General features: G+C 36.4%; 1 protein-coding gene across 6 annotated transcripts in view; it reads left to right on the top strand.

Annotated features, from left to right (window-relative positions):
• Positions 1-16,010, top strand: part of LOC131931120 (serine/threonine-protein kinase mig-15) — a 71,388-nt gene that overhangs the window by 17,267 nt on the left and 38,111 nt on the right. For 5 of the 6 annotated variants that reach the window (XM_059287823.1, XM_059287826.1, XM_059287822.1 and 2 more), the window contains 15 exons: positions 395-456; positions 1,651-1,741; positions 2,681-2,753; positions 2,906-2,963; positions 3,098-3,152; positions 3,736-3,817; positions 4,348-4,517; positions 4,627-4,708; positions 4,861-5,014; positions 5,887-6,091; positions 6,681-6,790; positions 7,014-7,195; positions 7,593-7,634; positions 9,747-9,820; positions 11,872-11,936. In XM_059287823.1, the coding sequence (XP_059143806.1) occupies positions 395-456; positions 1,651-1,741; positions 2,681-2,753; positions 2,906-2,963; positions 3,098-3,152; positions 3,736-3,817; positions 4,348-4,517; positions 4,627-4,708; positions 4,861-5,014; positions 5,887-6,091; positions 6,681-6,790; positions 7,014-7,195; positions 7,593-7,634; positions 9,747-9,820; positions 11,872-11,936 (1,505 nt within the window). The remainder of the gene's footprint in view (positions 1-394; positions 457-1,650; positions 1,742-2,680; positions 2,754-2,905; positions 2,964-3,097; positions 3,153-3,735; positions 3,818-4,347; positions 4,518-4,626; positions 4,709-4,860; positions 5,015-5,886; positions 6,092-6,680; positions 6,791-7,013; positions 7,196-7,592; positions 7,635-9,746; positions 9,821-11,871; positions 11,937-16,010) is intronic. The other variant, XM_059287824.1, reaches the window with a different exon arrangement.

The raw sequence follows: 16,010 nt of genomic DNA, 5'->3' as shown, positions 1-16,010 counted from the left end.
TGGGGCTGTCATTTTGTTGTTTTCATAAAATCATTTTTCCATTTGTTTCAATATTCTTTGTTTGGCTTATAAGAGTATTTTTGTTGTTTATTTTCTTTACTAATTCGTTTTTTAACAATTTGTTTTCTTTTTTAATTTATATATATTAAGTTAATAATTAAGTTGAACTCACAAGAAACCTAATTATACAATTAAATAATTTTTTTGCTAAATGTTTGCATAAGTATAAGACTATTATTCTTTGTTTTAATTACTCTGTTTTATATATTAAAAAATATGATTTTTAATCTTTAACTTTTAGATTCTGCCTCTTGAACTTTATATTTACATTGCAAATTTACAGTGATTATATTGATAGGTATTTTGTAAATAAACACTTGCATTGTTATTGCAGCCACTAAAGGTAATTTCCTTAAAGAAGAGTGGATAGCTTATGTATGCAGGGAAATTTTAAGGGTAAGTTTGGCTCTATGTGTGAGTTTATACATCATAAGTGTAGACCTGTGTGAATGTCAACAGTTGATTAATATTGTCAAGTTGGAAAGTTCCCATCTTTGTTTTCTCCAGGTCTAATTCTATATGATCATATTAAATACAACTAAAAGCACTAGGGGTTTTTACTATTTTAATTTAATTCTTTTGAAATTTGGAGTTGAATCGACAAATATTATTGACAAACTTTATATCCTGTTTATATAACGTGGTAATGTCTACTCAGCTTGTAGCAAGATGAAACTAAGTTATTAATGTTCCCAGGCCATTAATTCGAGTTGTATGGCAAAGATTGGAACAAAACTCATGCTGCTCTGTAATGCACCAGAGATTATTGATTAAACTTCTTTAGCATTAAATTTTAACAATTTTTTTTTATATAGTTCTGATGTGTGTTCCAGGCATTTTTATTCCTATAAAATTTTGTTGTCTTGCTGTAATCTGCATTAGGGGGTAAAGTTAAGTTACCCTAAGAGAAACATAGTTTTTTAAAAATCTAGTACTTTTGAAGCTATTTTTGTAACTTGGTTGTTTTTTTTTATTATTATTATTAAAAAATCCACTGGTAGTCTTGTTTGGTGTAGCTGATGTTCCGTTTCTAGTCGACTTAATTGGCAGTGAGAGACTGCTTTTATCCCTCTAACAAGCCTTTAGGGCAGAGTGATAGGAGAGAGTTGAATGTGTAGAAGGTTTGCTGTTGACTGCGTGGCTAAATATTTCACCTAAAAATGGTTCGGACCAGGGACTGGTTAAATTGATGTTTTAAGTAGTAGTCAGATAAATAAAGGGGAAAAGTGATTAAAAATGAAGATTTCAAATTTAGATTGGACAAAGTTGTTTGAGCAATATGTGAAATGATAGATACCTTGTAGCTTTTAAGCAATAAACTGCTCTATTAATCTTATCCTCTTGTATGTATGTACTGATGCAAGTCCTGCTATTTCAAACACATGAGCTCTCCATTAAGATTGTATTGTACTACCATACTTACATCATCATGTAAAGTAAAGCATCTCCCACAATGGGTTCAAAGTAAATTTATCGAACACTGACATATACATGTATTTATGGTTGTTATGGCAACTGACAATAGAGAAGTAGCATATTGTAGATATCTGAGCCAGAAGTTCAATGCTTTAATGGCTGTATCACTTTCAGGGCCTGGCACATCTCCATAACAACAAAGTTATTCACAGAGACATCAAAGGACAGAATGTTTTACTTACTGATAATGCTGAGGTCAAATTAGGTAAGGAAATACTTTGACTGCTGCACCTTTTTCTTCTTTACAGGTTTTACAATATTCGGTTAGCTGTTGTTTTTTGTGTGGACATTTTACACACGTATAAATTGTATGGATTTTTTGCATTTAAAAGAAAAATCACATATAATATAGTCTTTACCATTAAGCTATGTTATGTAAGGAAGTGAAATTTCCTTAACTAATATACAGACACGAGAAAAATGGCCCGTTGAGGAAGGATACAACGGGCGCTAGGCTGATAGTGCTGTCTCTTTTCTCTAAACTAAAACCACCCCACCCCCCCCCCCCACCCCCACACACACACACACACCACCCCCCCACCCCCACCCCCCCAAAAAAAAACATGTCTACCGTCCCATTCAACGAAATATAAATATAATATAATTATATACTTTTTCCAGTGCCCGCCCCCTCCCCGAAAATTCTACCCCCGCCACCGAAAATTTCAAGTACCTCCACCCCTCTCCGGGGAGGAAAAAGTCTAAACTAAAACCACCCCCACACCCCCCCCCCCCCCCCCCCCCCCCGCCACCGAAAATTTCAAGTACCCCTACCCCTCTCCGGGGAGGAAAAAGTCTAAATTAAAACCAGACGTTCTTACGCGGGGGTGGGGCTTCGCCCCTACCCGAAGAATTGTATGAAAGAAACTCTTCACGCAAACCACTTAGATTAGACCAAATTGCCTTTGTATTGAATGTTTACTCGATAATCAATGACGTCATATTAATGTGTGCACTATCCGGCTTGAGATTATTTTCTACTCTGTGCTAAATGTGTCGACGTCATACTTCGTTTTTCGAATTACTATGCATGTTTTTATTTTGCTCGTGTTTTCTCTACAGCGTTCTTGTCAGATAGATACATAGACAGACAGCGAAACTATTAGTATTAATGTATGCTAATAATAAACACATTTTTGTTTAGTGGATTTTGGAGTTAGTGCTCAACTAGACAAAACAATAGGGAGACGAAACACATTCATTGGAACACCGTATTGGTAAGTTCTGCATGTGTTGTGCTATGTTAGGGGAATAACAAGGTAAATGAAAAATGATAGGAACTGATAGTATGAAAACACGTTTAAGCAATTCTTAGACTTGCAGACAAGCATTGTAGTGCTTTTGTTCAGTAATGACCTGTATGTTGCAGGATGGCACCAGAGGTTATAGCCTGTGATGAGAATCCAGATGCCACATATGACAAGAGGGTAAACTATGCTTAGTTGTATAGAATTTTGTTTTCAAATTACACTGAAAGATGATAATTTTACATGCTGCTTTTAGCCATTTGCTCTAGCAGTTATTTTCTTTGGTCACTTAATTATGTTTGTTTTTATTTCAGAGTGACCTGTGGTCATTGGGAATTACAGCCATTGAGATGGCAGAAGGCAAACCACGTAAGTTTTTTGCTTAATATTTGTAGCTTTTTTATAGTTAATTTTAGAAAAAACCATGCTCTAGTCCAGTAGACTACCCAAAATCTATAAGACATGCCACCTATAATAGTCATATTAGAAAATATAAAAGCATCTCAAGTTTTTTTTTTGTTAATGAGTTTTTAGTTGAAATTATTTCCTGGTGTGAAGTAGAATAGTCTGTTGTGTATTTTACTTCGCCTTCCATGCTGAGTAGTCTAGAAGGCTATTCTTAATTGTAAGGCAATTGCAGTAAATGAAAAGTTATGCTTGTTTGATGTTAGTGTACATGAGTTACAACCAAAATCTCAGGAGTTAGGTTTGGGTATTTGACTTGGCAGCTGGATGTAATGGTGTATGCTTACCACACAATACCACCCATAAGAATAGTTAAGTCTAAAAATGGGATCATTTTTCTGGTGTAGTTTTCTGTAAGACTGAATTTAAAAATTCAGAGGTATATTTACAAAATGCTAAGACCAAATAGGTTTAACCTAGCTTTAAAAGATCAGCTGTAAAGTTATTGTCTCTGTACTGATGAAACTGTTTTTTTTTTAATTTACAGCATTGTGTGATATGCATCCAATGAGAGCTTTGTTTTTGATCCCAAGGAATGCCCCTCCAAGGCTGAAAAATCCAAATAAATGGTATGCAAATATCCCAGTAACACAACAGTATGTTCGAAGCTGGTCTTTATATCAATTTGTGATTTTTATTCTAATTAGTTATGAATTTATACACACTTGTGGTGGGGTTAAAATATATATATATATTTTAAAGTTCCTTTTTAAAAAAATTGTTTTCTCAGTCTTGATCAAATTCTTAGTCAGTTTTCAAAAATAATATATTGGTTAAAATTTACTTCAGGCTTAGTAACTATTTTATTAGGACTAACTAAAAAGGATTACAGTTGAAAAAAAAAAGAACTAAGTACTAAGAAAGCTGTTTAAATGTTATGGAAAATTTCTTGCATTAGTTAGAGGAAATAAAGGGAGAATCCAACCAGTTATTTGATCTTATAGTTCCCTTGTTTTCAATGGCAGATTGTAAATATGTCACACCTTGCGATAGTAAATATCAAATAATCTAGCTTATAGTTTAATATTTTATTCTAATTGCCTCCAATAATTGTTTTGTATGCGTAGTGTTCAGTGATGTTTCTTTATGCAATTTACAGGTCAAGCAAGTTTCATAATTTTGTAGAGTCATGTTTGATCAAAGATTACACACAGAGACATTCAACAGAACAATTACTTAAACACCCTTTCATCAGAGATCAACCCACAGAGAGACAGACACGCATACAACTCAAGGACCATATAGACAGACATAAGAAAAATAGAAAAGGTAAGACTTGTTTTATGTCTTCTCTAAATGAAAAAGCGGTGATTATTTTAATTGTTGTTTTGTTCAGTTGATTATTAGAAATTCTATTTTTAATATTGTTTTATTGCAGCGGAGGATAATGAAACAGAGTTTGAATATGAAGGCAGTGATAATGAGGAAGAGGATGATACAACTATGCCAGGCGAACCTAGGTAGGGTGACTTATTTTTGTGCTATATTTCTAGTATACTAATCACTAATTAAATTAAGCTTTAATCAGAACTATTTTTAATATAGTTTCTACATCTATTTATAACCTAACAATTGAATTAAAAATTCAAATTAGTTTTTTTTTCTCTTTTAGCTCAATCCTACAGATTCCAGGGGAGAGCACTCTTAAAAGAAACTTTCAACAAATCCAGGATGCCAAGCGCCAGGATCCTCGGTCCAATGCTGCTGCTGCACAACAAAGACTCAGCCAGCCTGGTCCACCTGGTCGTCCTCTTTCAGCTCAGCAGGTTGGAATAATTAGTTTACTTAAGAGGTCTCTTGATGTTATAGGGATCTGCTTAGTTGTTTCAATCTGAAGGAAAATTTGAGAGCACACAGGGAAAGTTACATCTTGGTTCATGTCTTGTGCTGTATGTGAACCTTTTTTTAAATGGCACACTTGCCAATCTGTATCGTTTTCTCATTAAAATTTATGCGTTTGACCCCCAAGTTATGATGAAATGCATGTGTTTAAACTGTTACAGATTTGTCTTTAATGTCAAATCGCAAAATGCTTAAAATCTTTTGTTTTTAAAGAGGTATTGTACTTTGGCTTTTAAAAGTTGAAACACTGAACACTAAGCATAGAGTTTATAAGTTGTAACTTAAATTTCCTGGTCTATTTTCATTTCCCAGTACATTAGTTTACATTTTGCTAATTGAAATTAGCTCCATTTTGTCTGGCACTTTTGGTTGCATTCATCTTCTGCAGCACACAAATCCACCTTCCTACGTTATAGTGGGCACGAATTGTTAGTCAAGTCCGTTGTGTAAATAAACCATGACTCTTTAAATGAGCTGCTTCTTATGTAAATGTTATTGATGCAATCTTTTGATGATAGGTACCATTTTTTAAGGCACCATATATTTTTTGCACTAGGTTGTTATAAATAATCCATTTCACACTAAGGTCTGTTAATTATTTTTTGCATTAAAATATTATTTCACAGTTGAATGAAAAGATACAATTTTAACAAGTTACAGAAGATCAATGCTTTTGTTACTGAATTAATTTTTTTGTTTTAATGATTAAAATTTCACTTACTGTGTTAATCTATTTTTTGTTTACTCCTGTTGTTCTGTTACCATAGTAACACTAATTTTTACCTTCCAACCTCAGATAGCACCACCATCACAGATTCCAGCATACCGTCCTCCACCCCAAATTGTGCCACACCCTTCCCCACCCCAGCCCCAGCCCACACAGCAACCACAACAGCCACAGAGGCCATCGTCTAGTCACTTCCAGTACAAACCTATTGGAATACCCCAGGACCACCCTGGACAAAAGCCTTCCTACCAAGTGCAACCTTCTCAAAATCCTGGTTGGTTGTATTTAGTTTTCTTTTTATTTGACTGATTTCATTTGCTAAGCAATAAACATCAAGTACTTCAGCACCTATTTACTCTTAAATTACTTGTAGGTCAAGTCCAGCTTTTTATATAAAACTTAAACAATTATTGCAGTATCTCATTTTGGGATGTCAAACACTGATATATGTTACTTTTCATACATTTCCTAAGCATTTTGTTTAATACATAAACGGTACACTGGTAGTAGAGTTAGGTAGGATTCCGGTGGTACACTTAATAATTCTTTTATTTTTAATCTTATAGGAAAATTCCCTTTCTGTACATTTTACACTTCACCCATGTCATTTTTATACTTTCTAGACTATATATGCAACAACATGGGAAATATAAAACAAAACAGATATTTCATAATGTTGGTTTTAAAAAATTGAATTAAATATAATACAAGGCAAAATTTTAAAAAAGTCATTTAAAAAGTATTATAAAATCAACTATTATAGCATACATTCAACACTTAGATGACTCTATACTAACCATATTTCTAGCATGATTACTTTTTTCTGAACTTGTTCTGACAAATCCTCTTGTTTGACAACCCAGCTTTACAATCTCGCAAGTCAGACAGTTCAAGCCCAAGCAATCAACCTATGCAACAACCGTATGGTGCCAAACCATCAGGACCATTTGGTGCACCAGTCAGTAAACCAGATGTAAGTCTCAGTTTGATCAAAATCTGACCCAGTATCAACCACAAATCATGTATATTAAACTGTTTCAATATTATTGTACTATACATTATGTAAATGCTCTATTTTACAATAAGCTATGTTGTATCATTTTCTATACTCATTCACACTATTATTGTTGTGTACCCACCCTTTTAAGGTCACAAATAAAAAGTTTTTCTAATGTAATATCTTGGGTTTGCAATAGGATCTTGACAGGCTAGCTCTACATCTAAGTAAAATGGGTGCTGAGCAAAGAGTTGCAAAAACAGTTATCCTGGATGATGGTGAAGATGACGATGATGAAGACACAGACGAGGAAGTGGACGATGAGGACGAGGATGGGTACAGAGATGGAACTCTGCCAGCCCCAGAGCCTGCCAGAGCCATGTAAGTTTGGTAGTGGTTGTCATCCAACCAACAGTTAACTTGTTTTTTGTTTTGTTTTCTTTTTATACCCAAGAATGGCAGCCAAGGATCAGATATTGGATTTTTTTCTATTCTGCTGAGGGCTAGAGTTAAGACTAGGTTTAGGTTAGTTGTACCAATAGAAGATAAAATTTTGCTTTGTCCTGCTGGTTTGCTTGTTTTGATGAAATATTTTTATAGTTGTATCCACTGACAGCTCCTGTTTTATCTGTGTATAACATTTAGGTGGCTTGGTGTAAAGTCATAGTAATTTTATTCATTTCCGAAGCTGTTGTTCAATGGTTATACTTTTAGCAATAGTCCAACTTATTTTGTCCCATGATGAAAATTGTACACGTGTGTTGATTTGCTCCTACAGAAAAAAACGAAAATGTAAAAAAAAATCCACTCAAATTGTAAAGTGAGTACTTGGACTCCTGATTTTATTTCATTTGCAGTGAAAACTTCTCTATTTCCTCCCAGCTTGCATTTACTGTTTGTATCTATCGGTGTAGATTTTTGATCTATCAAATGCTACCAACATTGATAGTGAAATCTCTCAGAGAACACATTTGTGTCACAATACTAACAATACTTCTTACTCTGGTAATAACATGTTGGTATATTTCAACTTTTTCAATATCATTTTTTTGTTTGATTTTTGAACACTAAACTTCTTTTTTTTTTCTTTTTTGCTGTGAGAGTTGGAACTTCTTATTACACAGAGACCCTAATTTTTCACTTGTGTGTGGACTAATCAGTTGTGTTGAATGCACTTTGCCATGTTTTAAGTTACATTAGCACTTTTATTACAGAAATTATTTTGATCCAATTGTTATATTTCTTAATGCCACATTTAAAACAATAGAAAAATTTCTAAACTTTCATTATTTAATCAGACTAATAAAACACAGAAATGTAGCTTTCCCACTTTTAAAATCAAAATCTGCTTTTTCCAATTTGATGAAAATATTCAGCAAATATTTTTCTGCCAATCCATTTTCTCTTTTACTTTGTCAAAATTTAAAATAAAAAGGCTAATTATTTGAACAACTATTTTATGTATGAAAGAGAAATGGGCTGTTTTAATTTTACTCAAATTAGCACTTTTGCTACATCTTTGACAAAGATGAACCAAACTTTAGACCATGTCAACACATCTACAATGTGCCAAACTAGTGACCACACAAGCTCAATTATGTTCTGTCTCAGTTCTACTCGCCCTATTATTTTAATAGATATTTTTATGTAGTATTTTGTAGTTGATTAAAATCCTACATCTTCTAATGTTTAAAACCTGGAACTACTGTGAATATGTTGAGAAAACTAGCTAGCCCTCTTCTCCCCCACCTCAACCCAAAAACCCCCAACCCCGCTGCATCTAAATCTATAATGGGCCACGTTCGCACATCTCTCTCTCTCTCTCTCTCTCTCTCTGTCCGCAAAAAATTTTCGCCGGACATCACGTCAGAAACGGCAGCGATATATGGAGAACTTTATACGGACTTTTGTTGAAAATAATATGTTAGATGTTTTAAATGTATAACCACAATTTTATTTAAAGAAGAAAAATATAAAATAAAGGCGTATTCGAATATAGAGAAACAGTATTATTTATGCAACCGGAAAAGCATTAATAGATGTGTAAAAGAACGCATAAAACTGTGACGACACTATTGCTTACTAATGACGTCATCTGCCGATTTAGATCTAGATTTAGATCTACGTACACTATGAAATGTATACAATTTTTCCGGCCTAAACTCATAACATTTATTTATACAAAATCTTTGTTTGGAACTGGCTAATTTGGGATAAAAAAATTAATTTGAAAGAATAGGCATCTTCGCGTAAGTTAAGATTTTAAAATACGTCTTTCATTCTCTTTATTTTATAAGGTGCCTAAATAGCGGAGATGTTAGTGTACTATAAACCACGCAGGTGGTGCGGGTTCGAGACCCACCAAGTCAACTTGGTTAATGTATTTTTTTTTTATTTTGCTCGGACTAAACTTAAAAAAAAAAATTCAATTAGGATTCTAGATCTAGATCTAGATTGTCGGGTGTCCGATAAGGCACTTCCCGGCGCCGCAGGCGCTTCAAATTTGACATGATCTTGCCTTGGGGCGACAGAGCACGGGGGCCGGTTGGCCGAAAAGTCTACGATGAGGGGGTCAAAACTGACCTCGACTGACCGGTACCTTATATGAGCTATAAATCGAAAAAAAATGTCCACGGAGGAACCTCTTCATAACTCTTGAGGTCGTAGACCGACCCTCGGGCGAATTAATTAAGCATTCAAATTCTCAATGTTTTCGAAAGCCTAAGCGAAGCTGGGCAGCATGCCTAGTGTATTATAAAATGTAAGTGGGCAATCACATTAGCACAACAGCACTATTGTCTTTGTTTTCAGATCTTAGGGAGATATTGATCTGTTTAAGTTGTATTTTTTAAATCCGTGGATATGAACAGTGTGTTTGTCCTGGTCTATAAATTACCAGGTTATAATCTTTTTAATGTTTTATTATTTCCAGGCCTCCCAGGAATGTGAGTAAAAACCCAATAGAAGCTATGGTCTCCATGAGTGTTCGTGACAGCCTGCGTGATGGTAAGTTTTCCTGTTTCATAGAAATGTTGGGGTCTAATATTGATGTTAAATTCTGTTGAAATCTATAATAATAGTTTCGCTGTCTGTCTGTGTATCTGACAAGAACGCTCTGACAAGAACGCTCTAGAGAAAACATAAAAAAAATTCAATCTGACAAGAACGCTCTAGAGAAAACATAAAAAAAATTCAATCTGACAAGAACGCTCTAGAGAAAACATAAAAAAAATTCAATCTGACAAGAACGCTCTAGAGAAAACACAAGCAATTTAAAAACATGCATAGTATTTCGAAAGACGAAGTATGACGTCGACACATTTAGCATGTAGTTGAAAATAATCTCAAGGCGGAAAGTGCACACAGTAATATAATGACGTCATTGATTATCGTGTAAACATTGAATACAAAGGAAATGTTGTCTAATCTAAATGGTTTGCGTGAAGAGTTTCTTGCATACAATTCTTCGGGTAGGGGCGAAGCCCCACCCCACGCGTAAGAACGTCTGAGCCCCCCCCCCCCCCTCCCCAACTCAAAAGAAATTTCTTCATCGATACTCTATAATAAAATTACCGCCTAATTAATGTGTCTAATCTAAAAAGTGGTTTTCTTGCAATGGGACGGTAGACATGTTTTTTTTTTGGGGGGGGGGGGGGTGGTGTGTGGGGGTGGGGGGGGGTTGGTTTCAGTGTTTCTTTCAGACTTTTTCCTCCCCGGAGAGGGGTGGGGGTACTTGAAATTTTCGGGGGCGGGGGTAGAATTTTCTGGGAGGGGGCGGACACTGGAAAAAGTATATAATTATATTTCGTTGAATGGGACGGTAGACATGTTTTTTTTGGGGGTGGGGGTGGTGGAGGGGTGGGGGGGGGGGGTGGTGGTGTGGGGGGGGGGGGGTGGGGGGTGGTGTGTGGGGGGGGGGGGTGGGGGGGTGGTGTGTGGGGGGGGGGTGGTGTGTGGGGGCAGGGTTGGTTTCAGTGTTTCTTTCAGACTTTTTCCTCCCCGGAGAGGGGTGGGGGTACTTGAAATTTTCGGGGGCGGGGGTAGAATTTTCTGGGAGGGTACGGACACTGGAAAAAGTATATAATTATATTTCGTTGAATGGGACGGTAGACATGTTTTTTTTTGGGGGGGTGGGGGGTGGGGGGGGGCGGTGTGTGGAGGGGGTGGTGTGTGGGGGTGAGGGGTGGGGGTGGTGTGTGGTGGGGGGTGGGGGTGGTGTGTGGGGAGGGGGTGGTGTGTGGGGGGGTGGGTTGGTTTTAGTTTAGAGAAAAGAGACAGCACTATCAGCCTAGCGCCCGTTGTTCCCTTCCTCAACGGGCCATTTTTCTCGTACAATAGAGAATCATAGAAACGTTTGGGAATAGAGATATAGTAGTAATGGGAAATATAGATGCAGTAGTGGGGAATCAGAGATAGGAAATAGTGTGAAATCAGATAGGAGGTACTTAGGGATTAGAAACCAGATACAGTTGGAAATTAGAATTGATATATCGGGGAGTCAAAAATGGGGCACTGGAAAATTGGAGATGAAGTATGGAATTAAAGATGATATACATAGTACAGTGGGGAATTAGAGTTGAGATTCAAAGGGATATTAGGTTCTGTTTATAGAAAATGTGTAAACCACCTTTTGAAAGTAGTGAATTTTTTTTTTGCAATAGCTAGATATAATAATAACTAATTCCATTTAAGTGGTGTTAGTATTTCAACGAATTTATTTTTAAAAATCTACTTGTAAAAATTTACATCAATTTTCCCCCTAATTTTTGTTTTCATTCAATATGTTAACTGTTCTTTTAATTTTTTAAACACTTTGACAACATTTCATGGAGATCTTGATCTATTTTAGAATATTATCAGACATGCACTTGGATTTCATTAAAGTCTCTCATCCTGTTTCCAAATAATCTTGCCTTAATAAACTGAAACTTTTTTCTTGTAAAATATTTATTAACCTTAAACACCAGTGTCAATTGGAACTTTTAGTTGAGGGTTCAAGTTGTTGGAAATTTTTTCTCTTAATTATGTTCTTATTCAGTATTTTATCACTATTATAGACTCTCAAGAAACAGAACTTATGAAAGTTGATGATGATGGGGAGGGAACTCTAGTCGCCAGAAGGGTGAGTTAAATTTGTTAATTCCCTTGATTCTGCATTCACCTTAAAAAAATTTTTATCGCTTTCCTTGTGACATGCTCACTAGAAGTTAATGAAATATATTTGGGACTAATTGCCTAGCAGTTCTGTTTTTCTACAAGTATTATGTGTTCCTAATAAAAACAAAGCAAAATATATCCTTATTCCATCAGAAGTTCATAATTTAAAGTGTTAGTCAAATTCCAACAGATAAGCTGTAACATGATTAATTGCTCATAAAATGTATCTTATAGGGTTATAAATTACCTTTTAGAATTGAATAATTATATACCAGAATTTATCTTTGATAACCAGCAGCGATTAGATGAGGAATATTTAGTTCAATATATTTTTCATTTCCAATCCACTCAAATTTTAGTTAGTAAAATGTTTTTTCAAATTGTCAGCTGGACAAATTAGACACTATTTTTTTTAATGTTACTTTGGCATATATCCAAATGCACCTTATTTTTTCAAAGAGTTTTTCTACATGTTCTAAAAATACTCTAAACCAATGTGTGTATAATTACATGCACCACACCTCAATTTTAGATATACATATACTTGCATCTCTAATAAAAGTAATTATGTGATGTAATTTGTGTCATTTTCTTCTTTCTCAGTTTCTATTTTTTAGATCTATAAAAACTTTATTAGAGATAATAATAATTTCTTTCATAAACAACTAAATATAGCTGGTGTTATTCTACATTTGACATAAGGTAGTTGTGTGGTAATGAGATGTATGATTGAACAGTGTGATGCCTGCCTTATCCCTCCTTGTATTTACAAATGTTGAATGTTTATATCCTGTCACAGTGTGTGTGTACCAGCATGTGGCCCAGTTGCTTCCCCTGGTCTGGTTTAGATATTTGATAGCTCTGTGTGTTTGCCACCTGGCTAGCCACCCCATCTGGTGCTGTGGGCTGCTTTAGGGCTACCACATCTGGTGCTGTGTGCTGCTTTAGGGCTACCACATCTGGTGCTTTAGGGCTACCCCATCTGGTGCTGTGGGCTGCTTTAGGGCTACCACATCTGGTGCTTTAGGGCTACCACATCTGGTGCTGTGGGCTGCTTTAGGGCTACCACATCTGGGGCTGGGTGGTATTTTAGGGCTACCACATCTGCTGCTTTAGGGCTACCCCATCTGGTGCTGTGGGCTGCTTTAGGGCTACCACATCTAGTGCTGTGGGCTGCTTTAAGGCTACCACATCTGCTACTTTAGGGCTACCACATCTGGTGCTAGGTGGTGCATTAAGGCTATTAAATTTGGTGCTGGGTACTTTAGAGCTACCACATCTGGTGCTGGGGGGTGCTTAAGGGTTAGCATTGTGAACCCATGTGGGATTTGTTGGTTTTTTGTTGGATGGCCAATTTGGGCCACTATATGTGTTGCAGGATGGCCCTTTAGAAATACCACTCATGTTATTTTGCTGGGACATTGAGCTGCATGTGTTAGGCTGATCTATTAGTTCCCTAGAACTGTCCTTTTACAGCTATAGCCTATAATAGCAAGGAGCTGATTTTACTTTTATTACTGCTACAGCTATAGCCAGGAGCTGTTTTATTATTGCTACAGTTATAGCCTGGGGCTGTTTTATTATTGCCACAGCTATAGCCAGGAGCTGTTTTATTATTGCTACAGCTATAGCCAGGAGCTGTTTTATTATTGCTACAGCTATAGACAGGAGCTGTTTTATTATTGCTACAGTTATAGCCAGGAGCTGTTTTATCACTGCTACAACTATAGACAGGAGCTGTTTTATTATTGCTACAGTTATAGCCAGGAGCTGTTTTATCACTGCTACAACTATAGCCAGGAGCTGTTTTATTATTGCTACAGTTATAGCCAGGAGCTGTTTTATTATTGCTACAGTTATAGCCAGGAGCTGTTTTATCACTGCTACAACTATAGCCAGGAGCTGTTTTATTACTGCTAGCGCTATCCACCTCGCTGAATATTTGAACACTAAAAACTTGACCTTTATTTTCGGAAGCTTTGAGGGGGATTTGCATAGTCAGCTTGATTAACTATTTTGTGCCTTCCCCAACGATGTGCAGATTTTATACCTCGTATTGATTTATCTCTTTTAGCAACTATTTTAAATTTTGCTCGTACTCTTTACCCTTTTATTCTGAGCCGTACTTAATGTCCACTTGTCATATAGAATCTAGTGTCTATTATTTGTTTCAGCTTTCTGTATAGTTTTATGAATGCGATTCTTGTTAGACTTAAAGCTATAGTGACATTTAGAACAACGGTAAAAACTCATTCGAGACCTAGTTAACATGACCTGGGGTGACCATGTTCTGAAACCTACGACTTGCAACAGTTGTAAGACAAAATACACTAACCCGTGTTTTGATATTGCCATTGTTGCAGACGGTGAGCTGTACCAAACACCTCACTACAGTGGCCAGCGACCCAGCTATCCCCCAGTCTTCCCCTCCCCACATCCGATTCTACTCACCGCTGCGGTAGCAGGTTACCCCTCACACCACGCATCATTGCAGACTCCCGTCCTCCAGTAAACCAATTCGTATAGCACTTGTTTCTTGTGTTGAGTGACTGGTGACAAGGCTTGCGGTCTGTTCATGTCTCCATGGCATGCACGTCTAAACACTATTAGATCGAGTTTTCGTCATCTGCAAGCTAGTCGCGCCTAAACACAATTAGTTTTCTGTATCTTAGAGTGAGTATCACCCAAACACAACCAGTGTAATGCACAGCTCGACATGGACATGTTTTCTATACCCCGTTGTTAGGTGAAGTTTTTCTCTATATCACAAAGCTATTACACTACCGGTTTTTTATGTATTGTAAAGATTGTGTTGTGGGTAGATCCTCATGATTTATTTTGCTGGGTTTTTAATGTTTGACAGTTACCTCATATAGCAGAGCATTGCTGAGATACTGCCATGGTTTTTGTCAGTTGAAGGTTATGTACTCTTGTAATATTTAGTAAGACTAGGGCTGTCTTAAGTGACCATACGGTTGCGTATCCTTAGGTGTGAAAGTTTGATCGAGGTCATCTAATGTGTGTGTTGCTGTAACATTGGTCACTGACATGCACTGCTAAATGTTGAGTTTTATTGATAGCTTACTCACCCATCTGGCTCCCCCTTTTTTTAGTGTGGGACTTGACCCTGTTCCCTTATCGCTACTCGGTGATAAGGGACAAATAATACGAGCATTAAACGAGGGCATAGTATTGTGCACGTGTACTCAACAAGCTCTAGTTTTACCGTGGTGACGTGAGTTCGATCAGTAGGTCAAGGTGAACAATTTATGCTCCGGTGTTATTATTAGTTGAGGGGGGGGGGTTGTGGGGATAGAGGCACGTGCATTCGTAATTTTTAACTTTAAGAATTGGGTTAAAATACTCACTCTTTTATCGCTGTGTGTAAATGTATTTCCTGCTCTCTACCGCAATGTTAATATTTGTTCAATTTTGACAGAAGGATAAAAACACAAATAGGATTACCATATAATTAAAACAGACTCGGTCTTAGCTTACAAAATGGACGGCAAAAAAAAAAATTGTAAAAAAAAAAAAAATGATGTTCTGCACGTGTCAAAGTTTCCTACCTTTTATCGGCCTTGTAGAAAAATATCTCTAAAATCTTTTTCCAGTTACGTTTTTTAAACTTAAAAACTAAACAAAACAGCCACCATCCGCGCGAGGGTTTGAATATAATTCGAAACAAAACAAACGAATACGTATTGATTTTAAATAATGAAGTAATTTTTATATGCACTATTTTTTCATACGTGCTTTAGGGTTCATTTTGAAAGTTTTTGGTTTTTTAAAAATATGTTGCTGTCGTCATTTCTGAATTTAAAACCAAGCTTGATTGAATTTTAGGATGTTGATAGTTTTTAACCACAGAGTGGGTTGGCTTTGATGGCGTGTGAAAGTAGGGGTTAGTACCACGCCACGGGGGTCTCTTTAAGTCCTCCTTCTGGGGAAGCGATCACGTGACCTCTGGCAGACTCATCAAACACCGCGCCACTCATCTTCTTATCAACTACTTGAATTAGTCAAGGTAATTAATGCG

This window comes from Physella acuta, unplaced genomic scaffold (assembly GCF_028476545.2).
Source record: "Physella acuta isolate Inbredline_101_S28 unplaced genomic scaffold, ASM2847654v3 ptg001894l, whole genome shotgun sequence".
NCBI classification, from domain to species: Eukaryota; Metazoa; Mollusca; class Gastropoda; family Physidae; genus Physella; species Physella acuta.
This window is presented reverse-complemented; position numbering and strand designations above follow the sequence as displayed.